Genomic DNA, 22,317 nt, shown 5'->3' with positions numbered 1-22,317 from the left:
TTTACTTGCAAGCTCAGTTAGGACGCTTTGACTGGTGATAGTTGGCACAGTATTAACGACTACAAACGCGGTTAGACGCCCAACTGGCGCGCCAGCACGTGATCTCTACGTTCGAGAGCTCATACTGCACTCATCGCCCTTTGGATACAAGATGGATGCAAAAATTATCAATGGTATATATATATTATTCCCGCATTAACAGCTCCTCAAGTGTATGCCATTTCACGCTATAACTGTAGATTCGCTAGCACAGGACGCTGCGGCTGGCCCTTCAAGTGCGCTGCTGAGCCTTTGTACAGACTCTGCCAGATGAATGCTTCGCTCAAAAGCAACTCGATATCCTTTTCGGCCCATGCCTTCGTAGGAAGGCTTTGCAAAAACATCATAATCTCCTGGAAATCCATCTTGACCAGTTTGTCAGACCACTTTACAAGAAGTGCTGCACAGACGTAGAGATGAAATTCCGAAAAGCCCTGTTCTTCGGCCTAATCTTCTGATTAGCTGGCTGTTGGCCGATTATAGACGAGTAGATGGAGGCTTTACTTACAAGATATGTATCCCACATGCGAATCGTGTTCTTCACGCTGATTTCGCGCATAAGGAGACAATTCATCCATCGAAAGCTAAATTGTATAAATTCAACGCCCTCTTGCTCGAGGTGTTTGGATAATTTGGAATCAATCCTGGCAGTCAGGTCACGCAAGGCTGTCACCTGTCTCTGAATGCCAGGTTGAGCAACGATATAGTGGTCTTGAATGCCGTCGAGGAGTTTGGTAAGACACCAGAATGAGTCTGCTTCCACAGCGTCCAAGACCGACTTGGGCAGCTGGCCTGGATCCATGCCAGTCTCAATATCAGAGTCTGTCATGTAGAGTCCCAGGAAAACCTCCCAAAACGGAGTGGCTAGGTCATTGATGCCTTGAACGTATCCGCTGGCAGGATGTCTGACGGCCCAGACGTAGAGGATGCGTTCCAGCGACCTCTGCGTTGCCTCGTAGCTATACAGCTCAATATGAGGGTTTGTCCTGGGTATGTCGATGCTGATTTGGTGCCAAATAGCCTCATCTAGGCCCCTCGCTTTTCCAGCTGAAGAGCTGCCGGCTGTTGTTCCGCTTCTTTCAAATGCTTGCTTGACTCCATCGAGGTACTCTTTCCTCTTTCTCTCCAAGGTAGCGACTCGCCGCTCGCTGTTCGTGGGGAGGTAGCTGAGAAGTAGTTGCCAGGTCATGGCACGAACTTCATGCGGTACACCTGACCATGCTAATGAGCGAAGGTCGGGAAGTGATATTGACGATGCTTGGAGGAGTCGTTTAAATTTATTAATACGGGTAATTCGAGAATTAATTGCGTCGGCTTCTTTCTGCGGTGCATTACTAGGAATTGAGGGATAGTTTATCAAATGAAGCGCATTTGCCGGGTCTATACAAAAGTTAGCACATGTTTAAATTGCACTGTGAAATGCTCGTCAGAGTGTCAACGGGTAACCAAGTCTAACCTTTTAATATGTCCTTGTATTGCGGCCGAAGGATCTTTCCTTCGCTCTTCTTTGGCATGGGATAGGTTGGTGCCGGGCGCTCAGCCGAAATATCTGCGCTGTTTGAGTATCGCCGGGCCCGGATGCCGCCAAATGAACCATCATTTGCGTATATCGAGGGTTCTTGGCTCAAATCAGACCTGTTCTGAGTGGCTATTCGTTTTGACCTTCTCTTCATGTTTGAGAGGCTAGGGAGCCCAAAGTCGTCCCCGTCGTCGTCCTCGTACCCTAGCATTTCGTCTTCGTCCGCTTTCCAATCATCGTTGGTTTTTGAGAGGAAGTTGATATAACTTTTAAAGGGTGGCGAGGTAGAGGTCGCAGAACCACGTGGTGGCGGCGGAGTGGCGTCATTGATGCGATTTCTGGAGGACGACGTTGAGGGAGGAGTTCTGGGACGAGGCAGAGAAGAGTTGGAGAGGTTTCTTCATCATTCAATGTTAGCGATATCGAACGGGCAGGATGGGGCGATTTGCGGCGGCATCGTACAGAGTGTCGAATTTGAGGACATCCGCGTGGGAGTATGCGGCTCCAACAACCAGATTGGAACCATCTCGGCCAGCCGGGTTCGTGGCACTTCGTCTAGCTGTGCTGTCTCGCAACGGTGGTCTCCAGAATGGAGAGGCTGATCTGTAGCAAGGAGTGACGTTAGCAAAGGCGGCGCTGGAGTTGGCAACGGGATGGGGTGATGCGGCATACTCAGACCGATCTAACGCGCAAACGGAATCGAGCTTCGGTCAGCAACATGTCCCATTGTTCGCCGCTCAGGGCGCATTGTCCCTCGCAGTCGACCGCGACGCAAGGCGTTCAGATAACATACCGACCTGCACCATCTCCTGTGGCTGTGGACATCAGCTGTTAGCATCCTCGTTCGTCGCCGGTTGTGACACCGGCCCAGGGGAGGAGGGGGTCTGCATGCAGGCACTCACTGAATTGACCGGCTTCTTGCCGCTCCCAGAGGACGACCACATGTTCACGAATGGTCGTCGAAAGCGCAAAGGGGAGGCCTCATTATGCGGGGTGTTGGGCGAACGAGTTCAATTAGTGACCGTGCCAAGCAAGTTGTAATCGCTGATGTTGCCTGTCCGTGTCTTGTCCACTTGGTCTCAGCCGAGCTCCATTTAGGCCACGCTGGGACGATGCATGTACTGTACAAAGTCGAGTACAGCAGGCACTGCGCTGAAGTGCCGATGCTAAGGCGGGGTAATTGCCCTGAACGGCCACTGAGCGCACTGCTATGGCGACTGCCAACGCTAGCGGCTGTACTTTGCCTCGCGTCGACAAGGCTGGCACCTCCTGGCCACCTGCGGAGACACCCCCGACGGCGTACTCTACCCAAGGACACATGTGCGCTAACAGAAATACGCGTAGATTCTACCCTCTTCAGATAGTTAGTTAGTACTGATGAGTACATTCTACAATAAATGCAAAGCCCAGCCTTGTTTCACGGGGAGATATCAGGGTGCAGGAACGCCAATAAGGTCGATTCCGAGCCTTGGCCGTATGCAAGGCGTGTATTCTGTACAAGATGCTCTTGACCACTCACCACATTCTTGGCGATAAACAGAGCTTGTGTTGCACAAGCACGTTCAATCACGGTGTTCTCCGTACCCACGGATTGCTGCCTTAGTCAGCAACTAGGCACAGCAAAGCGCGGCCTGCTTTTAAGCTTTGCTAAGGAGCAACTTCATCCTTATCCTTACACCCAACACCACAACACGTCGCCAATCTTTTCAATCTCTCCACCTTCTTCTCTCCACGCCGTCATCAAAACCATCCGTTGCTTTCTTTACAGCAAAGGGGTTTTACTAATCTAGATACTTTTCTGGCGTTCGATTCGTGATAGTTTGGCCTTGCTAGCGATTTATTATCGTGGCAGCCGGTATTTTCGCCTTACGTCAATTCTAAATTCACCTCACTCTGCAAACTTCCGTCATGACAGAAGCTGAGAACTTCGAGGACGATCTCTTCGCCGACCTGTAAGGCTGTTCGATTCCTCTAGATTTCCTCTTCATCGATGTACTAACCTCGCGCGTTCATAGGTACGAAGATACCGACGCAAGGCCCGCCGCGCCGATTGCGAGTGCTGTTCATAGTACCGAAGCCAAAGCTCCTGAGCAGCCCGAGCCAGTGTCTGCTCCTGCTCCTGCTGGTGACCTGGACGATGGCGGCCACGATGCGATGAACCAGGATGTAGACGACGACGATGACGACGACGTTGACTTCAACCTGGGAGGAGGAGGAGGAGGAGCCTCCACCAACAACCACATGATGCCACAAGACGATATGCCGTCAACTCCCCCATACGGGACTGTTCATAAAGCTAGTGCGAAGGAAGATGGGTGAGTTCTCTTGTTATGTGACGCCACAGTTCTCCGCGTATAATCCCCTTTTCCCATACTACCTGCGACAAGTGTCAGCAGCGGTGTTGCAATGTGATAAGAGCTATCAGCCAGCGCGTAATCCTGCATCCTGCAACCATATGACGGCATACATTTGCTTAGAGCAAAGTGACTGGCTTGATACGATGGGAAAGCAATCAGGTTCAGCTCAGGTTCAGCGGTGGAATGGCCTGGTCTACCAGGGAGCACAGTATCAACGATCATGAGAATTGTCGGCTGGGTTTTATCCTGATATTACCGGGGAAGAGTACAATAAGACGCCATCCCAAGTGAGAGATATCCAAAGGGAAATAAGAAGAGGAGGCAATGGCCTTTGCCCGTCTAGATGCTGGTGGGGGTTCAAACTTTGATAAAGTTGAGGACAAACAAGATGACCTACCGACCAACTCTTTTCAATTCCACTATGGAATCCCTTCTTGTCTATTATAGCTCTCAGTCGCAGAGTCTTAAAATAGCCCGACGAGAGCGCATGCACTTCTCGGGAGGCTGTAGCAAGATTGACAGCGGGTAGCGCTTAGGGTCAACTCGTACCTAGCAACAGACAGTCAGAGACAGAGTCAAAACGATAGCACAAAAGACGAAAGACAGAAAAGAAAGGAAAACAAAATTCGACATATTTCTGGCACATTGCGTCCCTTGCAGTCGCTGTCATGCCATTGGATATCTCTCAAGCATCGCGTCGCAGTGGAGCCCATTAAACGCCGTCAATGACATCTGCTGTTATAATCTCTGCTTCAATTCCGACAAGTAAGAGGGAATGCTTTGGACATGTATCGCATCGGATTTTGGGAAAGCCGACAGCCAGATACGTGCCGCCTGAGGTCATGCGCATATATTCACACCTAAATAAGTCCTTCCTTATACGACAGGCGGCAGGGGCAAGCACACAGCCTTGACTTGAGATATATGCATGTTTCCTCAGTTGGCAACCCCTCCAAGGCCACTCGACCAGGTGACAGCAACAACGTATTGCGATGGACTTTCACCATGGATCCCATTTATGCCTCAAAGAAAGCTGGCAACTGCCACATCTCTCATGTCACCGCCCGATGAATTCTCAGTCGCAAATCTGCATACTGCATACTGCATGAATTTTGATACTTTTTTTTTGATTTGATTTGGCTTTCATTCACATGCTATTTATTTACAAGGAGCCCATAGTGTTCAATATGCAATTGCTAACGTTTGCCAATTTATAGAAAAATGTTCATTGGTGGATTAAACTGGGAGACGACTGACCGTATGTCCCGATTCGTCCCGCGAAGTGATTCTCAGAAATGCTAATAGTCGACAGAATCTCTGCGAGACTACTTTTCCCAATTCGGCGAAGTCGTCGAGTGCACTGTGATGCGAGACAGCAGCTCCGGCCGATCCCGAGGGTTTGGTTTCTTAACCTTCAAGGACGCCAAAACTGTCAATATTGTCATGGTCAAGGAACATTTCCTGGATGGTAAAATTGTGGGTCCTCTTCCCTGTCGATACCCCGATATTTGAGAAGTGCTGTTGTATGTTCTAACTTTGATGTCAAGATCGATCCCAAGAGAGCAATTCCTCGGGATGAACAAGAAAAGACCAGCAAGATTTTTGTTGGTGGAGTCAGCCAAGATACTACAGACCAAGAATTTCGGGAATATTTTGCTCAGTTTGGTCGGGTTGTTGATGCCACGCTGATGATGGATAAAGACACAGGCAGGCCTCGAGGGTTTGGGTTCGTTACTTTCGAAAGCGAAGCCGGCGTGGATGCCTGCATCAATGTGCCACTTGAAATACATGGAAAGCCCATTGAAGTTAAAAAGGCCCAGCCGAGGGGCAACCTACGAGAGGAAGAGGAGGCGTCGAAACGTGGAAAATTCAGAAAGGGTGATGACCAGTCCGGCCAAGTCGGAATGGGCCAGCAAATGGGTGGTAACAATTCAGGTATGACACCACAGGTCATGGCCCAATACTTTCAGCGAATGCAGCAATACTTTGCCATGATGCAGTCACAAATGGCCATGTCTCGAGGCATGCCCATGAACCCGGCCATGTGGCAGCAAATGCAGCAGATGCAACAGATGCAGCAGATGATGGGACGTGGCGGTGGTCCTGGCCAAAATATGATGAACAATATGAACCCCCAAATGATGCAGCAGATGCAGCAGATGCAACAACAGATGATGCAGCAACAACAGGGCGGTGTTCAGGGCGGTGGTGATGGTAGCTACAATGGCTATGACCAGTATCAGCAGCAAGGCTCTCAGGGTCCTCATGGTAGCGGCAGGCGAGGTGGCCGTGGAGGCTATGGTGGCGGCGGATACAACAACATGGGTGGAGGTGGAGGAGCTCCCACATCCTGGGAGGGCATGTACGACGATGTGCCGCAACCAAATGCCAACCAGGGATCATCTCGACGGGGTGGAAGCGTCGGTCAGGGAGGAACCCCCGATCCTCAACACTCACCGCCGGCCAACGCCCCAACAGGACCAAAGAACGCCGGAAAGCCTGGCGCAAACTACCGTGGCGGTGGACGTGGTGGAAGCAGAGGCTTCCATCCTTACGCTCGATGAACGAAATGGCAAGGGATTCTTACGTCCGATCAGGATGAAACCCAGTTTGACATTTTTGACTGCTCGAAGAGTTAAGGGACCGCTCAAACTGCTACCCGCTGCAGATGGGCCTTTTCGCCGTCACTCCTTTTTTCTTCTTCGGAATGATGGGACTTGTATTAATACTACTTACTGAATATCCAGATTGAGGGAACCAGCACGATCTACTGGGCTGAGCATCTAGAAGAGGATGGAAGGATGGAGGATAAAGATACTTGAGTGAATGAGGGGGAAAGGGGGAGGTTTTTCTCTTCCTTGTGGACTGATTTGATTTTGTTCAAAGGTTTTTTTTTCTTTTTCTTTTTTTTCCTTTTTCTTTTTGTTTAGCTATGAGAGGGGGAAAGGGAAGACGCTTGCACTTATTTACTATTATTGCTTTTATCGAGAAACAGGGTCAGTTTGTGGACTCGGGGACAAGAACAAAAAAAACATGGGTCGTTTACTACTATCAGAATGGTATAATATATGGTATTAAAACTCAAACCTGGCATTGTGATGTTGCAACTTGTGCAAAGAGAAAACGTCAAAAATACAATTTAGACAAGTAGCTATGCTCGGAGGCACAAAGGAGAGAGTATATGTGGGGATTTGCTTTCTTCTCTTACAACTCATCGGATCTCAATCTGCACCAAAATACGTTGTAATAGGAATCAAAAAATATATTTGGAAAAAAAGAAAACATAAAGGCTCTTTGCTATCTCATGCGTTCCAATCCGGTTTGGTATATGTTTTATCCCATGCCCTGCTTTCCCTGCTCCTAATGAGCTCCTCACAAAAATCCCAAATAAACGCTTCATGCGCCTTTAAGAAAGAATAAACTTTATGCATCCCGCTCTTTAGCTAAACTAAGTAAAAACCATTTGCCGGCCGTTATATCCAAAGCATGCTGGGGGGAAAAAAGAGAAGAAGAAGAAAACAAATGCCACATTCATGTGTATCATAGAGAAGAACAAAAGAAGACAAACGAGAAAAACAAGAAATAAATTGAAAGCAAGAAAAGAAAACAAGCAGAAATAAAAAAAGAAATAAAGAAAACTTCCCTAAAATCGTCTATAGTTATCACCCTCTTCTAGTTTCTTCAAAACACCAACAGCATCAGCAAGCAAGATATTTCGCCCGCCCAGACACTCCTTCTCGAGCGTCGCGCGCGCAAGGCTCACCGCGCCGGAGCCAACTTGCTTATACCGCACAGTCATCTCCTCAATCTGGCCGGGCTCCATGCTCGACACGTCAAGCAGCCACTGTATGGCGGCTTTCCGAGTCGGCGCCTTTGTCTCGGAGCGGCTGATGCCAATGTGTCCAAAGGCCCAGCAGATGAGGGCGCAGACGTAGATGCCCCAAAAGTCGGAAATGTCCTTTTTCTGAGCGCGCTGGAAACGTGGAGATATGGAGGAGGCGTTTCCGTCCTTGCTCGCATATCTTGAGATTCCGAGGAATAGGTTGAGAGCTCGAGCGGCAAAGGCGGCTGCGACGGCGGCACTGCCAGAGTCTCGCCATTTTTCGAGCTCTCTCTGATGCTCCATGAACTCGGTGGCTTGGAGCACCTTTTTGTTGAAAACCCAGCTATCGCCTGAGACTGACAAGAGGGTATGCAGCGGGGTATAATGGAGGGCAAGATGTGACATGGCGACTGGTGAATCCGGGAACAGATTCATAATTCTAAAGTGACTCATGCTAATACTTGAAGCATTGTCTAAAAGATCAACTTTTGTAAGAGTTTGTCGCTGGGGAAGCTGAAGAACGAATGCGAGCAAAAACAGCGATGCGTCAAAGGCAGGAATCGATGCAATGTTAGCAGCAGAAATATGCTCAAGACTCGTCGCTCCAATAGTCTCTGGCATAGCTGCTTGGCTCATGCGACTCCATTCTTCATAGTCTTGTGCGTCCCATAGATGTAGCGTGCCCATTGACAGCGGCACCGGAAGAGTCGCAGGGTCTGTATAGTCCAGGCCAATAACTGCGGCACGAGGTTGTTCCAGATACGACGATGCATGGACATCAAGCAGGAAACAGGCAGCTAAGAGGCGCCTCCTTGATTCCACATGGACCCAAATGTTCCATTGCTGGGAAGCGTCGCACGACTCCATGTTCGATGGGTAGGCGGTTTGTGCGTTGATGACCTGCATTCAAGGTATAAATGAGTAAGAGATAAGATGATGCTTTTCGTTTTACCAGACTTTGAATGGAAAAAAAAGAAAAGAAAAGAAAAGAAAAGATTTGGTAGAAAAGAAAGTAAAAGATAAGAAAGAGAAAAGAAGAGAAGGAAAAAAAAAAGTAATGCAGTAGAGAAAAAAACCAAATGATATTGAGCGAGAAAATTCAAATGAAATTTTGAAAACATAGATTTGAAGGGGTACCATGAGATGTTCGTAATCATGCAACAAGAAGAGAGAAAAAGACATAAAAATCCCATAAACAGCATAGTAGAAAAGAAAAGAAGACAAAAGAAAACAAAGACAAAACCAAAAAAACGCTTCACGTGAGGGCAGAAAAAAAAAACCGTCGGTTCATGAACGAGAACCAATAAATCTAGTGAGGACTAACCATTTGGAAAAGTGCCTCAAAGCGAGGCGATTTCTGATATGCCTTCTTGTTTCTTCCTCGGAAGACGGCATAGTATTCGCCTAGAATTGTAGCTTGCACAATCGGCCATTCTGGGGCTCCAGAGTCGGTGTACTGGATTACCAATGTTAGCTGTTACTCGTCTATTGCAATTGATATGGTGTTTGTATTTCTCTTACCATCTTTGCCTTGTCCATCGCATAGGTATGCAGCTGGTGTCCATTGGCGCGATGTTCTACATGCTCGAGGAATTGGGTGGCGACAGCCGCCATGGCGCACTTGAGTATCTCGAGTTGATCTTCGGGTATATTCGTAGGGTTCTCAAATGTTGGTCTGTGGATTATTGGGTGCTGAGAATGCACCTTATCCCAGTATACCTCGATGTAATTGGGGATCATGTCTCGGGTTTGCTGGCTTAGAATTGCAGGCGCGGGCATCAGAGTGTATAGGCCCAGAGCATCTACAGGCTCGCGACCGCCATTGCGAGGATACATCATGCGGTCCATCGGCAGCGCATGCGGTGCCGCAATCAGAGTCTCGCTTGACTGACCCACGATCATTTGGGGCGGAGTTATGCTGCGGACTGAAGTGTCAAGCATTTGGTGCGGGCTGTAAAGATTCGGGGCATGTTCGTAGGTAGGAAAGGGAGTCCCTATGTTATCCCCATAGACTGAGGAATAGACTTGCGGGGGGTAGTAGCGTAGGGAAAAGACATGGCGTAGCTGCCATCGGTAATGACGGGGCTTGGGGATGTGGCATATGATGGAATCTGCGCTGTCCATTCGGTGTTGTGGGCTCGACCCGACGAATGTTGAAACTTGGAGCTGCCAGGTGCAGGGGTCGAGTAAGCACTTCCTGAAGCAGTTGATGGAATGCCTGAGCTATCCGTCCAGGTCATGCTTGGGGAGGTGGTTTCAGGCATACAGAGCTCGGGGACGGGGGGGTTCAACGCGCTCAGCCCAGCAGGACGAGCTTCGTTGTAGCTAGAGACGACTCTAGAATCTGGCATCTGTACAGCCATACCGGGGTCGACCACGCCGATATCCGCCATCTGGTATGTGCTCTGTGTATCTCGTATGTGTGGCGATTGCATGTGCGGCGATTGCATTACGCTTCCCTGAGGTGTCGATCTGTTGACTGATGACCAGTGGCCAGGGACCACTCCCATGCTAGAGGCAGGCGTTGTGGCAGCGGCGATGTAAGGTGAGGCTGCTTGCATCGAGGGTGCCGGTGGTGAACTGCTGTAGGGTCGAGCTGGGCTGCTGCCAGATCGACGCCGCCGGGATGAGTCTCGTTTCAGTCTACCTTCTTGTTCGCCACTGATGCCTATGTTCAGTACTCGTTCGAATCGTTGAGATGATGTTGGGGCAGACGAGGAGACTTACTGTCTTTGTAGATGTCGGTCCAGTAGATCTTTGCGGTGGAATACCTTTTTACAGCCAGAGACGGTGCAAGATAGCTCAGGTGGCTGATGGCCTAGCTGATGTCGTCTGTAGAGATGAGAGTGAGTTACAATTCGATGATGAAAAGATGAGATGAGAATGAGAGAGAGAGAGAGAGAGAGAGAGAGAGAGAGAGAGAGAGAGAGAGAGAGAGAGTGTGTGTGTGTGTGTGTGTGTGTGTTGAGCAACGACATACCTTAGGTGTTCTGCTCTTGTGAATGTCTTCCAAGTGAGGAGAGAAGATCCCATGTTAGCACAAGCCCTTGACAAACAACAAGATGTAAGAGATGATGGTGATGATGATGATGATGATGATGAGTGAATATACCTTTGGTGGTCGACAGGTATCACACGTATGAACAGGAACCCCCTTCTTGGCCCGACTGACTCTTCCAGTAATGGGCGTCAGCTTGACAGGGTGCTCCCCTGAAGAGCCTCCTGGTATGATGGGCCTCATGTTTGCTCCGGTGTAGTATGCTGATGAATGGTTCTGACCCTGCCCATAGGAAGAGTCCATGGAGTCAGTGCTCGTGTTGCTGCGTCGACGGCCTCCAGGATGGTTATTATATCCCAGGGGTTGTGCTGCGGGGTGAAGAATGTGAGGAAGAGATGTTTGGCCGGACAGATCCACAGGGATGTTATATCTGGGCATGGGGACGGAGAGATCTTGATCGATGGCAACAGTTCTTGAAGTCGGCCTTCGGTCCCTTCTTATGGAGTGAGGATCGGCGTGGTCGTCTTCGACATTCATAATGTTCCTGAGGCTCCCCATTGTGGATAAAACCAAGACCCAGATCCAGAGACGAGATGCAGGTTTAATAAAGATGAAGGAAGCAGGTACCAGGGAGTCGTGGAGCACAAGAGGCTATCTTAGTATACACACAGCCCAGCCGGCTGCGAGGAGGTACTGCTAGTGCCGTGACGTGCGTGAAGGTGAAGCTGTAGTAGAGATCATGGATTAAGATGCCGAGACTCTGGGAGAAGAAAAAAGCACGGATAAGGGAGAGCAAGGGTATGTTGGTGGTGTAAGAAGAGACAAGAGTGGTCGACAGCAAGTCAACCCGCGGCGGGTTGGGGTGGGCGAGTCGGCGATCGTCCCAGCCTCAGCCTCGCTGGTTCACAAACGCCGTTCTCCAGATACGATACGACGTCGGACGCCTTTTGAGGGACAAATATAGGAAACAGGACAGCGCATTCCCCGCGGGTGCTGGAGCATGGAGTATGGCGGTCGTGACGGCAGCGGCAGAGAAGGAGAGAGAGAGCGCGCAAGTAGTCTACATGTATGTCCGTGTGTGGGAGCAGACGGGACCCCGGCGGGCCAGACATGGCCGGATTCCATGGTGAAGCCCTTGGATTCATGATCCCGGTTCCATGACGAGCCGTGGGCTGGCAGCTGAGCTATGGGGTGCATGTAGAGCCAGACAAGACGGCATGGGACGAGCCCGAGTCGCTCTCCAAGCGGTGTCGACAGCATCAGCTCGCGCGCCGCTCGTACTGGGTACATGCGCCAGGACGTGCCTCCAATCCCTCTGGCGCACGCCCCGGCCAGCCAGAGCTCCAACCAGAGCTCCCACAGCGCAGCCAGACCCGGTCCGAGGCTGACAGAACCATGTCGGGGGGAGAGACGTGGTGGAGACGCCGCCGCGTGGTTGAGCCAGCCCTGTCCGCGGGAGCGAACGGGCCATGACTGGGGTAGAGACTAAAATGCTCCGTCCAGATGGGCGCTGCGAATCGCATGCCGGCTGCGGTCTCTTCATTGGGCGCAGCACGGCAGCGAGGGTGGCGCGCGGTGGAGGGTCAGAAAAGGCCTGCCTGTCATAAGCAGCGCCATGATTGATGGGTGTTGCGGCCGCGCCAAAGTTGGGCACACCAGGATTCCTGCGCTGCCATGCCAGACACAACTCCATCCGGTACAATGTGCGTCGTACCGGTCGTAGGGGAAGGCCGTGGCTAGACTCTGGATATAATTAGAACGCTGCTCCTTATCGACATGCAGGCCAGGCCAGGGCGTCCGCCTCTGCTGATCGCCTGTTTGGGCGACAAGATGCGCGACAGGCTGGAAGAGGACGGTTGTCCCAGTTTTTGCCGTGGGCTGGTGCGACCACCGACAGGCCTGTGCACGGAATTGATGAGGTCTGGCACATACTATGCTATGCTGACTTTGCAAAGATAGGGCAGCGCATCGGTCCCGACGGCAGACAACGCCAGCAAGGGGGGATCCCAAGGACGCGCGGGTATGGCGTCAAGGTCCCAGTCCCGCGGCTCCAGCGGGGTTGGCAGATGCGAATGGCTGTCGCTCGCCGGGTCCCTTGGCCGGAGGCTGCTTCTTGCGTATACGGATACTGTATAGAGGCAGTTCGTGTTGATTCCGGCTGCTGAGGCTTGCTGAGACATGGCCGTTGCTTCTCGTCAAGTGCGCGCTTGGCGACAGAGGACAGGGGCAGGGCTCGTTCTTTTTTTCCGGCGAGAACCACTGCTGACAGGAGATCTCGTAGCACAAGAGTACAAGCAATGATACCTCGAGACCTGGCCTGCTCGTACTAGAAAAGTACTCGATTCCTTTGCACAATACCCAGACTAACAGCAGCAGTAATACAAGAGTGAGCGCGGGTGGGCTCCTCTGCTGAAGCGAAATCCGACGGCAGTGGGGCGTCTCTTGTCTCCCCGACAGACCAACCGCCACAAAAAGCAAGTCTCGCTGAGCGGTGGTTGGCGCCCAGGGCATCGCGTGAGTGAAACCGGGATTTTCTGGCCTGGACGAGAACAGAGGCGTGTCTTTTGGTTTGCCACCGAGCGAGCTGTGCGCCCATAGGCCGGCGCTGCGAGTCGTCTCTTCCGGAGCGCGCATCACGTAAACGACGAGACTAGAGCCACGGGTTGGACAGCAAATGCAAATACTGTGCGTCACCGTTTGGCCAGAAACGGCAGCGCGGTCTGCGCAGTGGTTCATGATCATCAGCCGGGGTGGCTGCTTCGCCCGTAAACAAAAGCTCCCCTTTTGGCGCATCGGCGGCTAGTCTGGGAGACCAGGGTGGGCGAAGAAGGTTTCCCCGTCCGTGTCTCTGGACAAGCTCTTGGTGTTTCCAGCCCACCGGAGCCACTGGCCAGAGGACCACCTCTCCAGACGCTTACTGTACTACATACCTACTACTACTACCTTACTTGTACATGTACCCTCGAAGGATCTCCTGCAGTACCTTGTACAGTGCCTTGGTAGGAGGCCATCGCACTCTTCTATGCGTCCGTTCTAGAAAGGATCCTGCAGTAATACTGACACAGGTTGGTTTCACGCCTCCTCGAGCTGCAGGTGATGATGCGTGATGTTCGTATATCCCGTCAATGCGCATGCGCGGTGCTATATGCAAGTGTCCTCATGCCGCCTCCTGCATCGCACCGAAGAACGGCTGCCTTCTCCTTGCGCAAAAGGGGCCATGCGGCTGAGAAGGCATTCCTCTCTGCCAGACATCGGCCACCTCCGCGCGAGAAAAGGCAGGAAATTGGAAGCCCCTCCAAACACGGCTCAATATTTCCTGCTGCGAACATCGGCCAAGCTGCCAATGAGCGCCTGCTCCCTGCCTTGAACGGCCCCGAAGCGACGAATCACGGCCGGCCTCTGGTTTCAGCAAGGACAGCGGCTTTGGTCACGACGCAGTGGCGGCCACCTCGCGCACCTCAGCTGGCGGAGCGTCTGCAAATGATCATGTAAGGATGGCCCAGAGCTGAAAAAAAGGTCCCCGTCTTGCGAGCGTCCGTGGTGCGCAGAGCTGACGTCCCGGTGGGCCAGGGGTTTGTTTAACATGCGCACGCCATTCGCGTTAGTGCAATCCCAAGAGACAGAGACGTCAATCATGGACAGAGTGCCTGTAGTCTCCGCGTCCACGAGGCCATGGCCCGCTCCCGTGGAGCCCGAGTGCCCGCCTTGGTGCTCGACTAGCCCGCTGTATGGTGATGTGAATTGGTGACTGGAAGCTGCTGCTGCTGCTGCCAAACGCGGGAGTGCCGTGCTTGCAGCGACCGCAGAATCCAGTCCGCCGTGGTCAGAACTATCGGCGGTGATGCTGCTGATGGCGTCCTTGGAAGCGGTTCTTTTGCGTACCAAGAGCCATTACTAGTAGCGACTACCGGAATGTCCACATCGCGGAGGGGGCCCCGGAAGGGTGGATGAGCAGAAGGACGAGGAATACCAGCCGTCTGGGTCCCCGTACATGCACCGTGGCCAGGAACCTTGTCGTCTCCAAGTCACTGCCTCTTCTCTGTCTGCCTTCCAGGTTCTGATTCCGTCTCTCTCTCTCGCTCTCTGTCCCTGGATTTCCGTCGCCAGAACAGTCGTCGTGCATGGCCGCATCCTGGTAGATCTGGCCACCTTCCAAATCTCATCTCATCTCAGCCACTCGAGGAAAAGACATGCCAACCCACGCTCTCTGCTCGCATGTGTATTTTCCTCCTCCGAAAGCCCAAGGACATGAGATGAGGGACCCAAGCTGGTGGTCGCTAAAGATTTGCGGGCCAACGGGCCAGAGTTGGGGGCCAGATGAGCTGCAAATCCAGCTAGTGCCTCGCTAGTGCATCGCCATGTACAAAGTACTGGGTACGGCTGGCGGCAGCAGCTCCCCTTGCCTGGATTCGGAAATGAGAGCAGCAGGACACAACAAGATGCTGCTGGGAACAAGACATTTGGGAACTGCGGTCAGCGCCCGCTGCGAGTATTACTTGTGGGCGATGTGCCGCCAGGATTCCATCAAGCGTCTCTTCACCTGCCGTTTGGATGATTACCGACGGCTTGGATTACCCATCTCATTACTCGCTGCCGACCAGGAGCAGTAATGGGTGCTCATCAGACAGTACCTGTAGTGCGTGCAGAGGCAGCTTGGCAGCATCACTAAACATTTCCGGATGTTACTACAAGTCCATCAGTGCCGACAGCCACTCCCCCCGCAAGTCATGTGTTGCAGGGGTTTCGGCGAAGGATGTGGGATCAACACGCTCGTTTCATCTTTCTTGGACATTCCATGTACTCCGTATAGCTTGGATTGGGGCACCACCGGAAGCGTTCCGTATCCAGAGGGATTGCATATACGCAAGCTGGTGGTGGCTTCAACGTAACATGTACGCGATGCCCTCACGCTTATACCACACAAGTGCCCAGTACCCAGTACCTCATCTGCCCTTTGACACCTCTCAGGAACCCGAGCACAGAGCCACCGCCAATGCGACCGCAGCACTCATCTTAAAACCGCCTGTCTCAGACAACATCATGAGCCCTGACGCGCAGTTACACGAGACAAGTCGCAGTGGTACGAGTGCGTGCTGGGAACAATAACATGTTCCCTTGTGGCAGCGGCACGTAGCGGTATTCAGTCCCACGTTTTTTTGCTGCAGGTCTTACTCCAACCTTGTCAATCTTGCCCGCCGGCGCTTATCTCACTGCCAGTTGCTCCGAAGTCGTATGTAGAGATGCATAGAGAGTGAGGGTAATCAAGCGTCTCGTCCATGGGGCACTGGCTGGGTCGCTGGTTGCTGTGCCGGGAGTGGGTGTGGCGAAGCTGTCCCTCCATATCAGACGATCGACGATGTGAGAGGGAAAAAAAAAAAAAAGGATAGGCCCATCCAGCTTAGGTAGCACTGTGATTATTACATACAGCATGACATCCTTACCTCATACCAGGCACCTAAGCGAGCCAGAATGCTAATTAGGGATTTGAAAGCAATAGATGAAAAAGCAAAAATCAGTACCATTACTACCTCAACATTTTTGTTTCCATCAAATGCCCACCCTCTTTTTCATCCCATACCTCGTCTCGGCGCTTACAATGCTGCACGTAATTCCAGTACAGCGACAGAATTGGAGAAGAAAAAACGTTGCTGCATCCCCAATTAGGCCTTAGCCTATGAGAAGGCAGGGATATTTTTAGAAAAGATTTCACCCACACCGTTTCCGGCAAAGAGGGCTGGCTGGCGACATGTCCCCCCCATCACACGACGACTTTTTGGCAAGCAAAATGTATAATGTAATGCACCGCTCATGCAATGCCGGTGCGGCACATCGAACCAGACTGACCCCCAGCATGCTTGCATCAGAAGGAGAAATATAGAACGAAACCTTGCATATGAGGCTATGGCCACGCGGAAGCGCGCTTGTTTCGCCTATAGGGCCATCCATCCAAACCGCTCTCTCTTTAACCCACACTGCGAATCTCCCGTATACTACAGAGATGGAGAGCATGAATTGGAATTAATAGCACAGCCCCAGCTGCGAAAGCATCTAACCAACCAGTCCACCAGTGCAACCGCTCACAAGCGCCCAGACTGCTACCACATCAACCCCATCAAAAATCGTCCTATTCGTCGTTTATACGCGCCGCCTATTTGCTCAAGTCATCCTTGACGAGCAGCGGAAATGTGGATGTCCCGTCTGAGCCCGATTCAAAGAAACAACGCACACAATACTTTCTGGAAATGGCACGACAGAGTGTTGCATCCCGTCGCTTAACGCCGTAGGGCCGGCCCCTCCCCTCTTTCGAAACATGGCAGTCTGTTTTTGTAATCACTCAGCCGGCCCGTTCTCGTAGGGCTGGCTGCTGCTGCTGTATGACTGCACACGCATACGACATGGACTTACACGCACATGTCTTGCTCACACATCTGCCCATTTACAATGACTGTAGCCTTTGCGATGTAACGCATCCCCATCCTACAACGTCGCCTATTAGCCGCCGTAAATGCAAATACCAAAACCTTCACACCCTCACAGGTGCTCAATAGCCGCAAGAAGCAACACCAGGCTGGCAACCCGGATTGTCGGAACCCCAAGCTACACATTGTAGGATGAAAGAAACGAAACCCAGTTTCTAATATTAGCAACCGGCGGCGTGCATCTCGATTCATTCTTACTTAGGTAGCCTTCCCACATCAGACGAAACGAAAAGACATCGGACAAAGGAGAAGCAATACAATGGCATGACATGACATGGCCTGTCGCGGATAAGGCTGCATGGTAGCAGTCGTATCGGACATGTTTGTGAACCCCCTCATGCCCGTCATCAAGGCTGATCTGTCCTTCATCCGTTTTTTTGGGGCTACCACAGAGTCGTAATTGTAAACCTCCCGTCACAAACAGCCCTATCACACGCGTACATTCAGCTCATCTTCGGTCATCTCCTTCCTCCTTGCGTCTCTTCGTATATGTAAGTGTCATCTGAGTCAGTAGCAAAACCAACACTCTGTAACCAAAAGAAGAATACGCCGAGTGAGCCATGATACAATCGTTGCATATACGTAGCCTTGCAGACATTCAAGTGTTTCATATGACAAAAATAGCTTCCATTATACAGTTGCCCAATACTACGGAACGCGAAGATTGGTACAGCGCTCCAGAGTAGATCTTAATATCAGAGCATTAAAAAAAAAAAAAACTTAAGAAACTAATCATTTTCGGAACCCCTAAAACAAAAGCCCAACACGCCAATACTAGTACCACAAATCCATCTATTATCACAAATTGGCCTTCACGTTTTCTTCTTTGTCACGTGTTTTGACACCATAACTTTCAGGTTCTCATTCTCATTCTCTCGGTTCGGGAAGCAATACAATACGGCCGCGCACAGTTCCTTTTTGACATTTGGAGCACTTCCTTGATGCTTAAATCTACGCGCGGCTTGAAGCGGCCACCTCATGGTTGTTCTGCTCTGCCGGCCTTCCGTTGCCGTCGCTCTCTTCAGAGTCGTCATCGCTTGCGGGGTGGCTATCCGTGACTGTTCTTCGGTTCTTTGACATCTGCAATGGCCGGGGAGGGCGTCATGTCAGTATGGTAAAGATGAGCATAGCGGGAGAGAGAGCTTTGAGAAGTCAACGAACCCATGATTTCACACCACCAACCAATCCAAGCGCATAGCCGGTAATAAACTCCTTCGAGTTTCGCTCTCCAGGCGTGGTAGGGGATCGTGCAATGTCGCTTCCTGAGCTGTTGAACCGGGCTGGGCTCTGTGGTCGGCTGGTGGGCCAGAACTGCTTCAGTTCTCGGCTGAGCTCCTGGCCGGTGGTAGCCCAGTTGTTGGTAATATTGTCACGGAGGTCTTGTACGTGGCGCTTGAGATCTATCTCGTTCTTCTTCAGCCAGCTGACATTGAGCTCTTGGCGAGAAGTGCCACGCTTAAACTGTCGACTGATGTATTTTTCGTAATCACGGACGACCCTGCGTAGACGTCAAAGTCAGCCATTGAATAAAGCAACAATCATGGATATGTAGTGATTTGCGAGCAGCCAGCTTACCTTGTAATGATGCCAGTGGTGCTGACACCCTCCGTTCGCTGCGTAACGAGAAACTTGCCGGCTTTCTTTATGGGTTGATAGATGTCGTCTCCCTCGTCTGCGCCGTACGGGATGTCATCGTGGGCGACATAGTCGAGGCGGTGCTCTTCGAGGAACTCTGGGCTGACGATCCATGGGCAGTCTTCAATCACTTCGTCTACCCATTTGCAGTGTCGCACGGACTCGGCACGCTCCTTTGCAGACATGACCGTCAACCCCTTGCGCTTGTGGGTCTCACCGTCGCCAGTGACGCCTACGACGAGGGTTGTGTCGGGGAAGGCCTTCTTCGCTTGCTCAAGCTGGCGCATGTGTCTAGCGATCCGGTCAGTTACGTCGCCAAACTCTAGCTTTGAACGCAGCAACCAAGTGCATGTCTCGTCAAATGCGGCACTTACCCAAGGTGGAACAGGTCAAAGACTCCGTCTGCGTATACCCTCACGGTGCGGCCAACTGGAGGGGCGTTTGTCTTGAAACCCACGGGGTGCGTGAGTTCGCCAATGGGCGGCGGAGCCATCGCCTTCTTCTTCTCCTCCTCGACATCCTTGGATACGCTCTTCCGCGCTTTTCGGCCAACCCTCTCAGCAATGTCGACGCTGGCTTCAGTGGTGTCACTGGGCTCACCGGGATCGAGCACATTGTTGCTGTTGCCATTGTCCAGAACTCGCTCTGAATTGGCCCGTTGTCTCTTGTTAGGGTTCAAGCTCGTGCCGTTGGCGCTCCGTCTGGTCTGTCGCGACGACTCTGGTGCGGTAGTATCACCATCCTCGCCCGAGGCATCTCGCGAGGATGTCTGCAGAGCGCCGTCCTGTAGGTTGCGGTCGGCGACGGCGGCAGCGGTTCTCTTGCGCTTGCCGCTGTGGGAGGATCCTGATGGCGATGACATGTTGACGATGCTGGGTCGGGCCTCGATGCAGCCTGACGTATCTGACGTAGGTGGTCCAACTTTTTTGCGTGCCTCTCTCGTCTGTTCCGCAGCGAGTAAAACAGCTCGCGATAGCTTCTCCAGCAGATGTGAAGCTCCTTATCCTAGACGCACATGGACCTGCAAAGCACAAAAAAAAAACACGCTGGTGTCTGGCTTGGCTTCACTCGTGACGCTCGCGTGCGCAATGTGTGGAGAGAAGGCCCCGGGATTTGACGCTGAAAGTTTAGAATTCTAACCGGGGAGCTTGTGATTTTACCCACCTTTGAGGTCGGCACCAAAAATCAAATTTCCCACAGCCCAGCGAGCTGCCCGCACTCCATAATGACAGGTGGCGTGACCATACTGAAAAGGGGTTGTGAATTAATGCCAAAGTAGGCAACGCCGTATTCGGGTCCCAGCGGTTAATTTCTCATCTTTATGTGTACTTTCTATTCTACGCTGCAAAAATGCTACCTTGACAATGGGCATGAGGCACTATCCGGTGCTATCATCCTGGTTTTTCCCGCAGTCCTGGGTCTGGAATGGAGTACCTAGGCGATTGCTTAGCTCAGTTGTTGGGGCGGACTTGGCGCTCGCAGCTCTCTGAATTCCAAGACACCGTGCTATCTTTTAACACGTGCGTGGTAGACTTATTTACTTGCAATTGGGATGACAATGTGCTGTGACATATCAATTAATTGGCTGTAGAGAAGGAAAGAAGATCCTTTGATCCATTGCCCTGTCATTGATTCAACCACCAAAAAAAAAACAAGGGAAAAATTAGTAGATGATGCTGCCGCAGTGGCTATCACGTGTCAGTGATACAAAGATCTCGATCTTCCTTTTTTCTTCTCCCGCTAGCAAGACGCATCCATTGCTTGTTTTGGACCAGGTTCTGCCCCAACAAAAGCACGGAGAGTCGTTATTTCATTTCCCCATCACTGCTGCACAGACCATGGAGCAATACTGCGGATACATACGAGACGGCGTTGCAATAGGGGGATTTAGTGGGATATCCCTTTCACCAGGGATCAAAAAAAGATGCTAGTACGAGATAGTTTCTACGCCGCTCCGCTTCATCCTTGGTCAGGAGTTTCACAAGGCTGTGGCGAGCTGCTTTGAGCCCAGAGATCAATTCAGGGTAAGATGAGCATCGAGTGAGCATCGACGGGTGGCTGGGAAACTTAAATATTACCTACGATGTAGAGTTATTCGCTGGTCTTGGCATTGACGATGGGCGCTACGTCATATCGTTGACGACATGTTTGTTCTTATCGCCTTGTCTTGGATCTTGGGTGTTTCTATTTCTGTCGTAGACGTGCGGATTCCGTTCCGTACGAGTTGCTGGCGGGGAGTAATAAAGCAGTTATTCTGCAAACATTGCTGAGGATGATTTTCTTACCAGGTCGTCGTTTCAGCATTATAAACCAAGCACCAAGTAATATCCCCTCCATAACAGTAATTGGGTGCATACAAATCTTCATTCGCACGCTATGACGGTCTTCTGCGCAGTACCACCTGCCTACCCTAGACCAATGTGCTGCAGATTCTTGCGTCAGCAAGCCAACCTGATAGGACCAAAGCATGGCTGCCACGAAGGCAAAGTGGGATCTGTCTTAGACGCTGCATGCTGTCTGCAAGCCCTTTCTCGTGGCCCTCTCACAAGCGAGTGCGAGTGCGAGCGAATCCTCTGCCTCTCGAAGACGGCGCATTACAGCCTACTACTACTATTACTATTACTATGCTCTTAGGTAGGCCTACTACCTACTGCTACTACTGCTATACTGCTTCTACTGTTGTTGCTACCGCTGCTGCTACTACTGCTAGTACTACTAGCAAGAGCTGCATGAAATGAGAGATATATTGCGTGGTTGGTGAAACAGGGCGCCTTCATATGCCTTCTGTCTCGCGCAATCCGGTGGGTGCTATTGGCTCGGGCCGTCAATCATTAAAAGTCCGCAGTGACGCCACCCAAGGTTTTCCGTATCTGCATGTTTGAGTATGTCCCTCCGCTGGCGAGTAAGGAGAGTGCTGTTGGCTACAGCTGTGGTGCGACCGAGACACCGTAGCTATTTACGTAGATCACGTCAGAAGGGTATGGCCAACCCCAGAAGCTGAGCAGTAGCTCCGACAGTACAAGCTGGAGCAAGCAAGCACTGTGGTTTAGAGACACGCAATGACGTCGCTATGAAACCCGGGCTGTCCTCGCCGCGCCGTCAGAGGCCTCGAAGTCTGCGAATTATTGCGCTTGGCCGCGCCTGACTACTATGGACTGGCATGAGCACAGTCAAAGGAATTCTTCAACAGAGTTATCGTCAGTGCAGCCTTTTTTCCCCTGCTAGGGTTGTTGCATCTAGCCAGAGTAATACCGAGGCCCGGCCCTTTGAGCCGCCTTGGATCCATCCAGATGGATATTTTGGCGTCTGCCAACATGCGCCGCTGCCATGGCCTTCTCGCTTCTTGATAAAGTGGAGGCGGGACCCCAGGGCGGTATCGAGTAATAAACGGAGGCCATCCGGACGCTGATGTTCTTTTGCTAATTTCACGAGCAGTGGCCTCTCAGCCGTTGCTATTAAAAGGGAAT

General features: G+C 51.5%; 8 protein-coding genes across 9 annotated transcripts; 3 read left to right on the top strand and 5 right to left on the bottom strand.

The window, feature by feature from the left end:
• Positions 1-152: 152 nt before the first annotated feature.
• TrAtP1_003686 (uncharacterized protein) lies at positions 153-2,984 on the bottom strand. Of its 2 annotated transcripts, XM_014088219.2 has the most exons (7): positions 2,461-2,984; positions 2,352-2,373; positions 2,231-2,240; positions 2,021-2,161; positions 1,496-1,956; positions 548-1,419; positions 153-485 (listed from the first exon to the last, which is right to left on the bottom strand). In XM_014088219.2, the coding sequence occupies exons 1-7, from the start codon at positions 2,500-2,502 to the stop codon at positions 228-230; spliced, it is 1,806 nt and encodes a 601-aa protein (XP_013943694.1). In that variant the 5' UTR covers positions 2,503-2,984; the 3' UTR covers positions 153-227. The 2 variants fall into 2 exon arrangements, with proteins under 2 accessions (XP_013943694.1, XP_065968074.1); XM_066111992.1 differs by lacking the exon at positions 2,461-2,984 and having other exon boundaries at positions 2,231-2,460.
• Positions 2,979-6,998, top strand: TrAtP1_003685 (uncharacterized protein). The gene is made up of 5 exons (XM_066111991.1): positions 2,979-3,510; positions 3,574-3,873; positions 5,133-5,173; positions 5,228-5,391; positions 5,463-6,998. Exons 1-5 carry the CDS (start codon positions 3,467-3,469, stop codon positions 6,477-6,479), a joined length of 1,566 nt encoding a protein of 521 aa, XP_065968073.1. The 5' UTR covers positions 2,979-3,466; the 3' UTR covers positions 6,480-6,998.
• Positions 6,999-7,558: 560 nt separating this feature from the next.
• Positions 7,559-9,640, bottom strand: TrAtP1_003684 (uncharacterized protein; the record flags this gene model as incomplete). The annotated part of the gene is made up of 3 exons (XM_066111990.1): positions 7,559-8,638; positions 9,063-9,194; positions 9,260-9,640. The coding sequence occupies 3 exons, from the start codon at positions 9,638-9,640 to the stop codon at positions 7,559-7,561; spliced, it is 1,593 nt and encodes a 530-aa protein (XP_065968072.1).
• Positions 9,641-9,732: 92 nt separating this feature from the next.
• Positions 9,733-11,294, bottom strand: TrAtP1_003683 (uncharacterized protein; the record flags this gene model as incomplete). The annotated part of the gene is made up of 4 exons (XM_066111989.1): positions 9,733-10,399; positions 10,466-10,570; positions 10,719-10,744; positions 10,851-11,294. The coding sequence occupies 4 exons, from the start codon at positions 11,292-11,294 to the stop codon at positions 9,733-9,735; spliced, it is 1,242 nt and encodes a 413-aa protein (XP_065968071.1).
• Positions 11,295-11,877: 583 nt separating this feature from the next.
• TrAtP1_003682 (uncharacterized protein) lies at positions 11,878-12,429 on the bottom strand (the record flags this gene model as incomplete). Its single annotated transcript, XM_066111988.1, has 1 exon — positions 11,878-12,429. One exon carries the CDS (start codon positions 12,427-12,429, stop codon positions 11,878-11,880), a length of 552 nt encoding a protein of 183 aa, XP_065968070.1.
• Positions 12,430-13,832: 1,403 nt separating this feature from the next.
• TrAtP1_003681 (uncharacterized protein) lies at positions 13,833-14,228 on the top strand (the record flags this gene model as incomplete). Its single annotated transcript, XM_014088087.2, has 1 exon — positions 13,833-14,228. One exon carries the CDS (start codon positions 13,833-13,835, stop codon positions 14,226-14,228), a length of 396 nt encoding a protein of 131 aa, XP_013943562.2.
• An 866-nt stretch (positions 14,229-15,094) lies between these two features.
• Positions 15,095-15,394, top strand: TrAtP1_003680 (uncharacterized protein; the record flags this gene model as incomplete). The annotated part of the gene is made up of 1 exon (XM_066111987.1): positions 15,095-15,394. The coding sequence occupies one exon, from the start codon at positions 15,095-15,097 to the stop codon at positions 15,344-15,346; it is 252 nt and encodes an 83-aa protein (XP_065968069.1). The 3' UTR covers positions 15,347-15,394.
• Positions 15,395-17,839: 2,445 nt separating this feature from the next.
• TrAtP1_003679 (uncharacterized protein) lies at positions 17,840-20,045 on the bottom strand. Its single transcript, XM_014088086.2, has 4 exons — positions 19,225-20,045; positions 18,791-19,141; positions 18,377-18,713; positions 17,840-18,295 (listed from the first exon to the last, which is right to left on the bottom strand). The coding sequence occupies exons 1-4, from the start codon at positions 19,710-19,712 to the stop codon at positions 18,167-18,169; spliced, it is 1,305 nt and encodes a 434-aa protein (XP_013943561.1). The 5' UTR covers positions 19,713-20,045; the 3' UTR covers positions 17,840-18,166.
• Between the last annotated feature and the right edge of the window lie 2,272 nt (positions 20,046-22,317).

This window comes from Trichoderma atroviride, chromosome 2 (assembly GCF_020647795.1).
Source record: "Trichoderma atroviride chromosome 2, complete sequence".
Lineage (NCBI taxonomy): Eukaryota > Fungi > Ascomycota > Sordariomycetes > Hypocreales > Hypocreaceae > Trichoderma > Trichoderma atroviride.
This window is presented reverse-complemented; position numbering and strand designations above follow the sequence as displayed.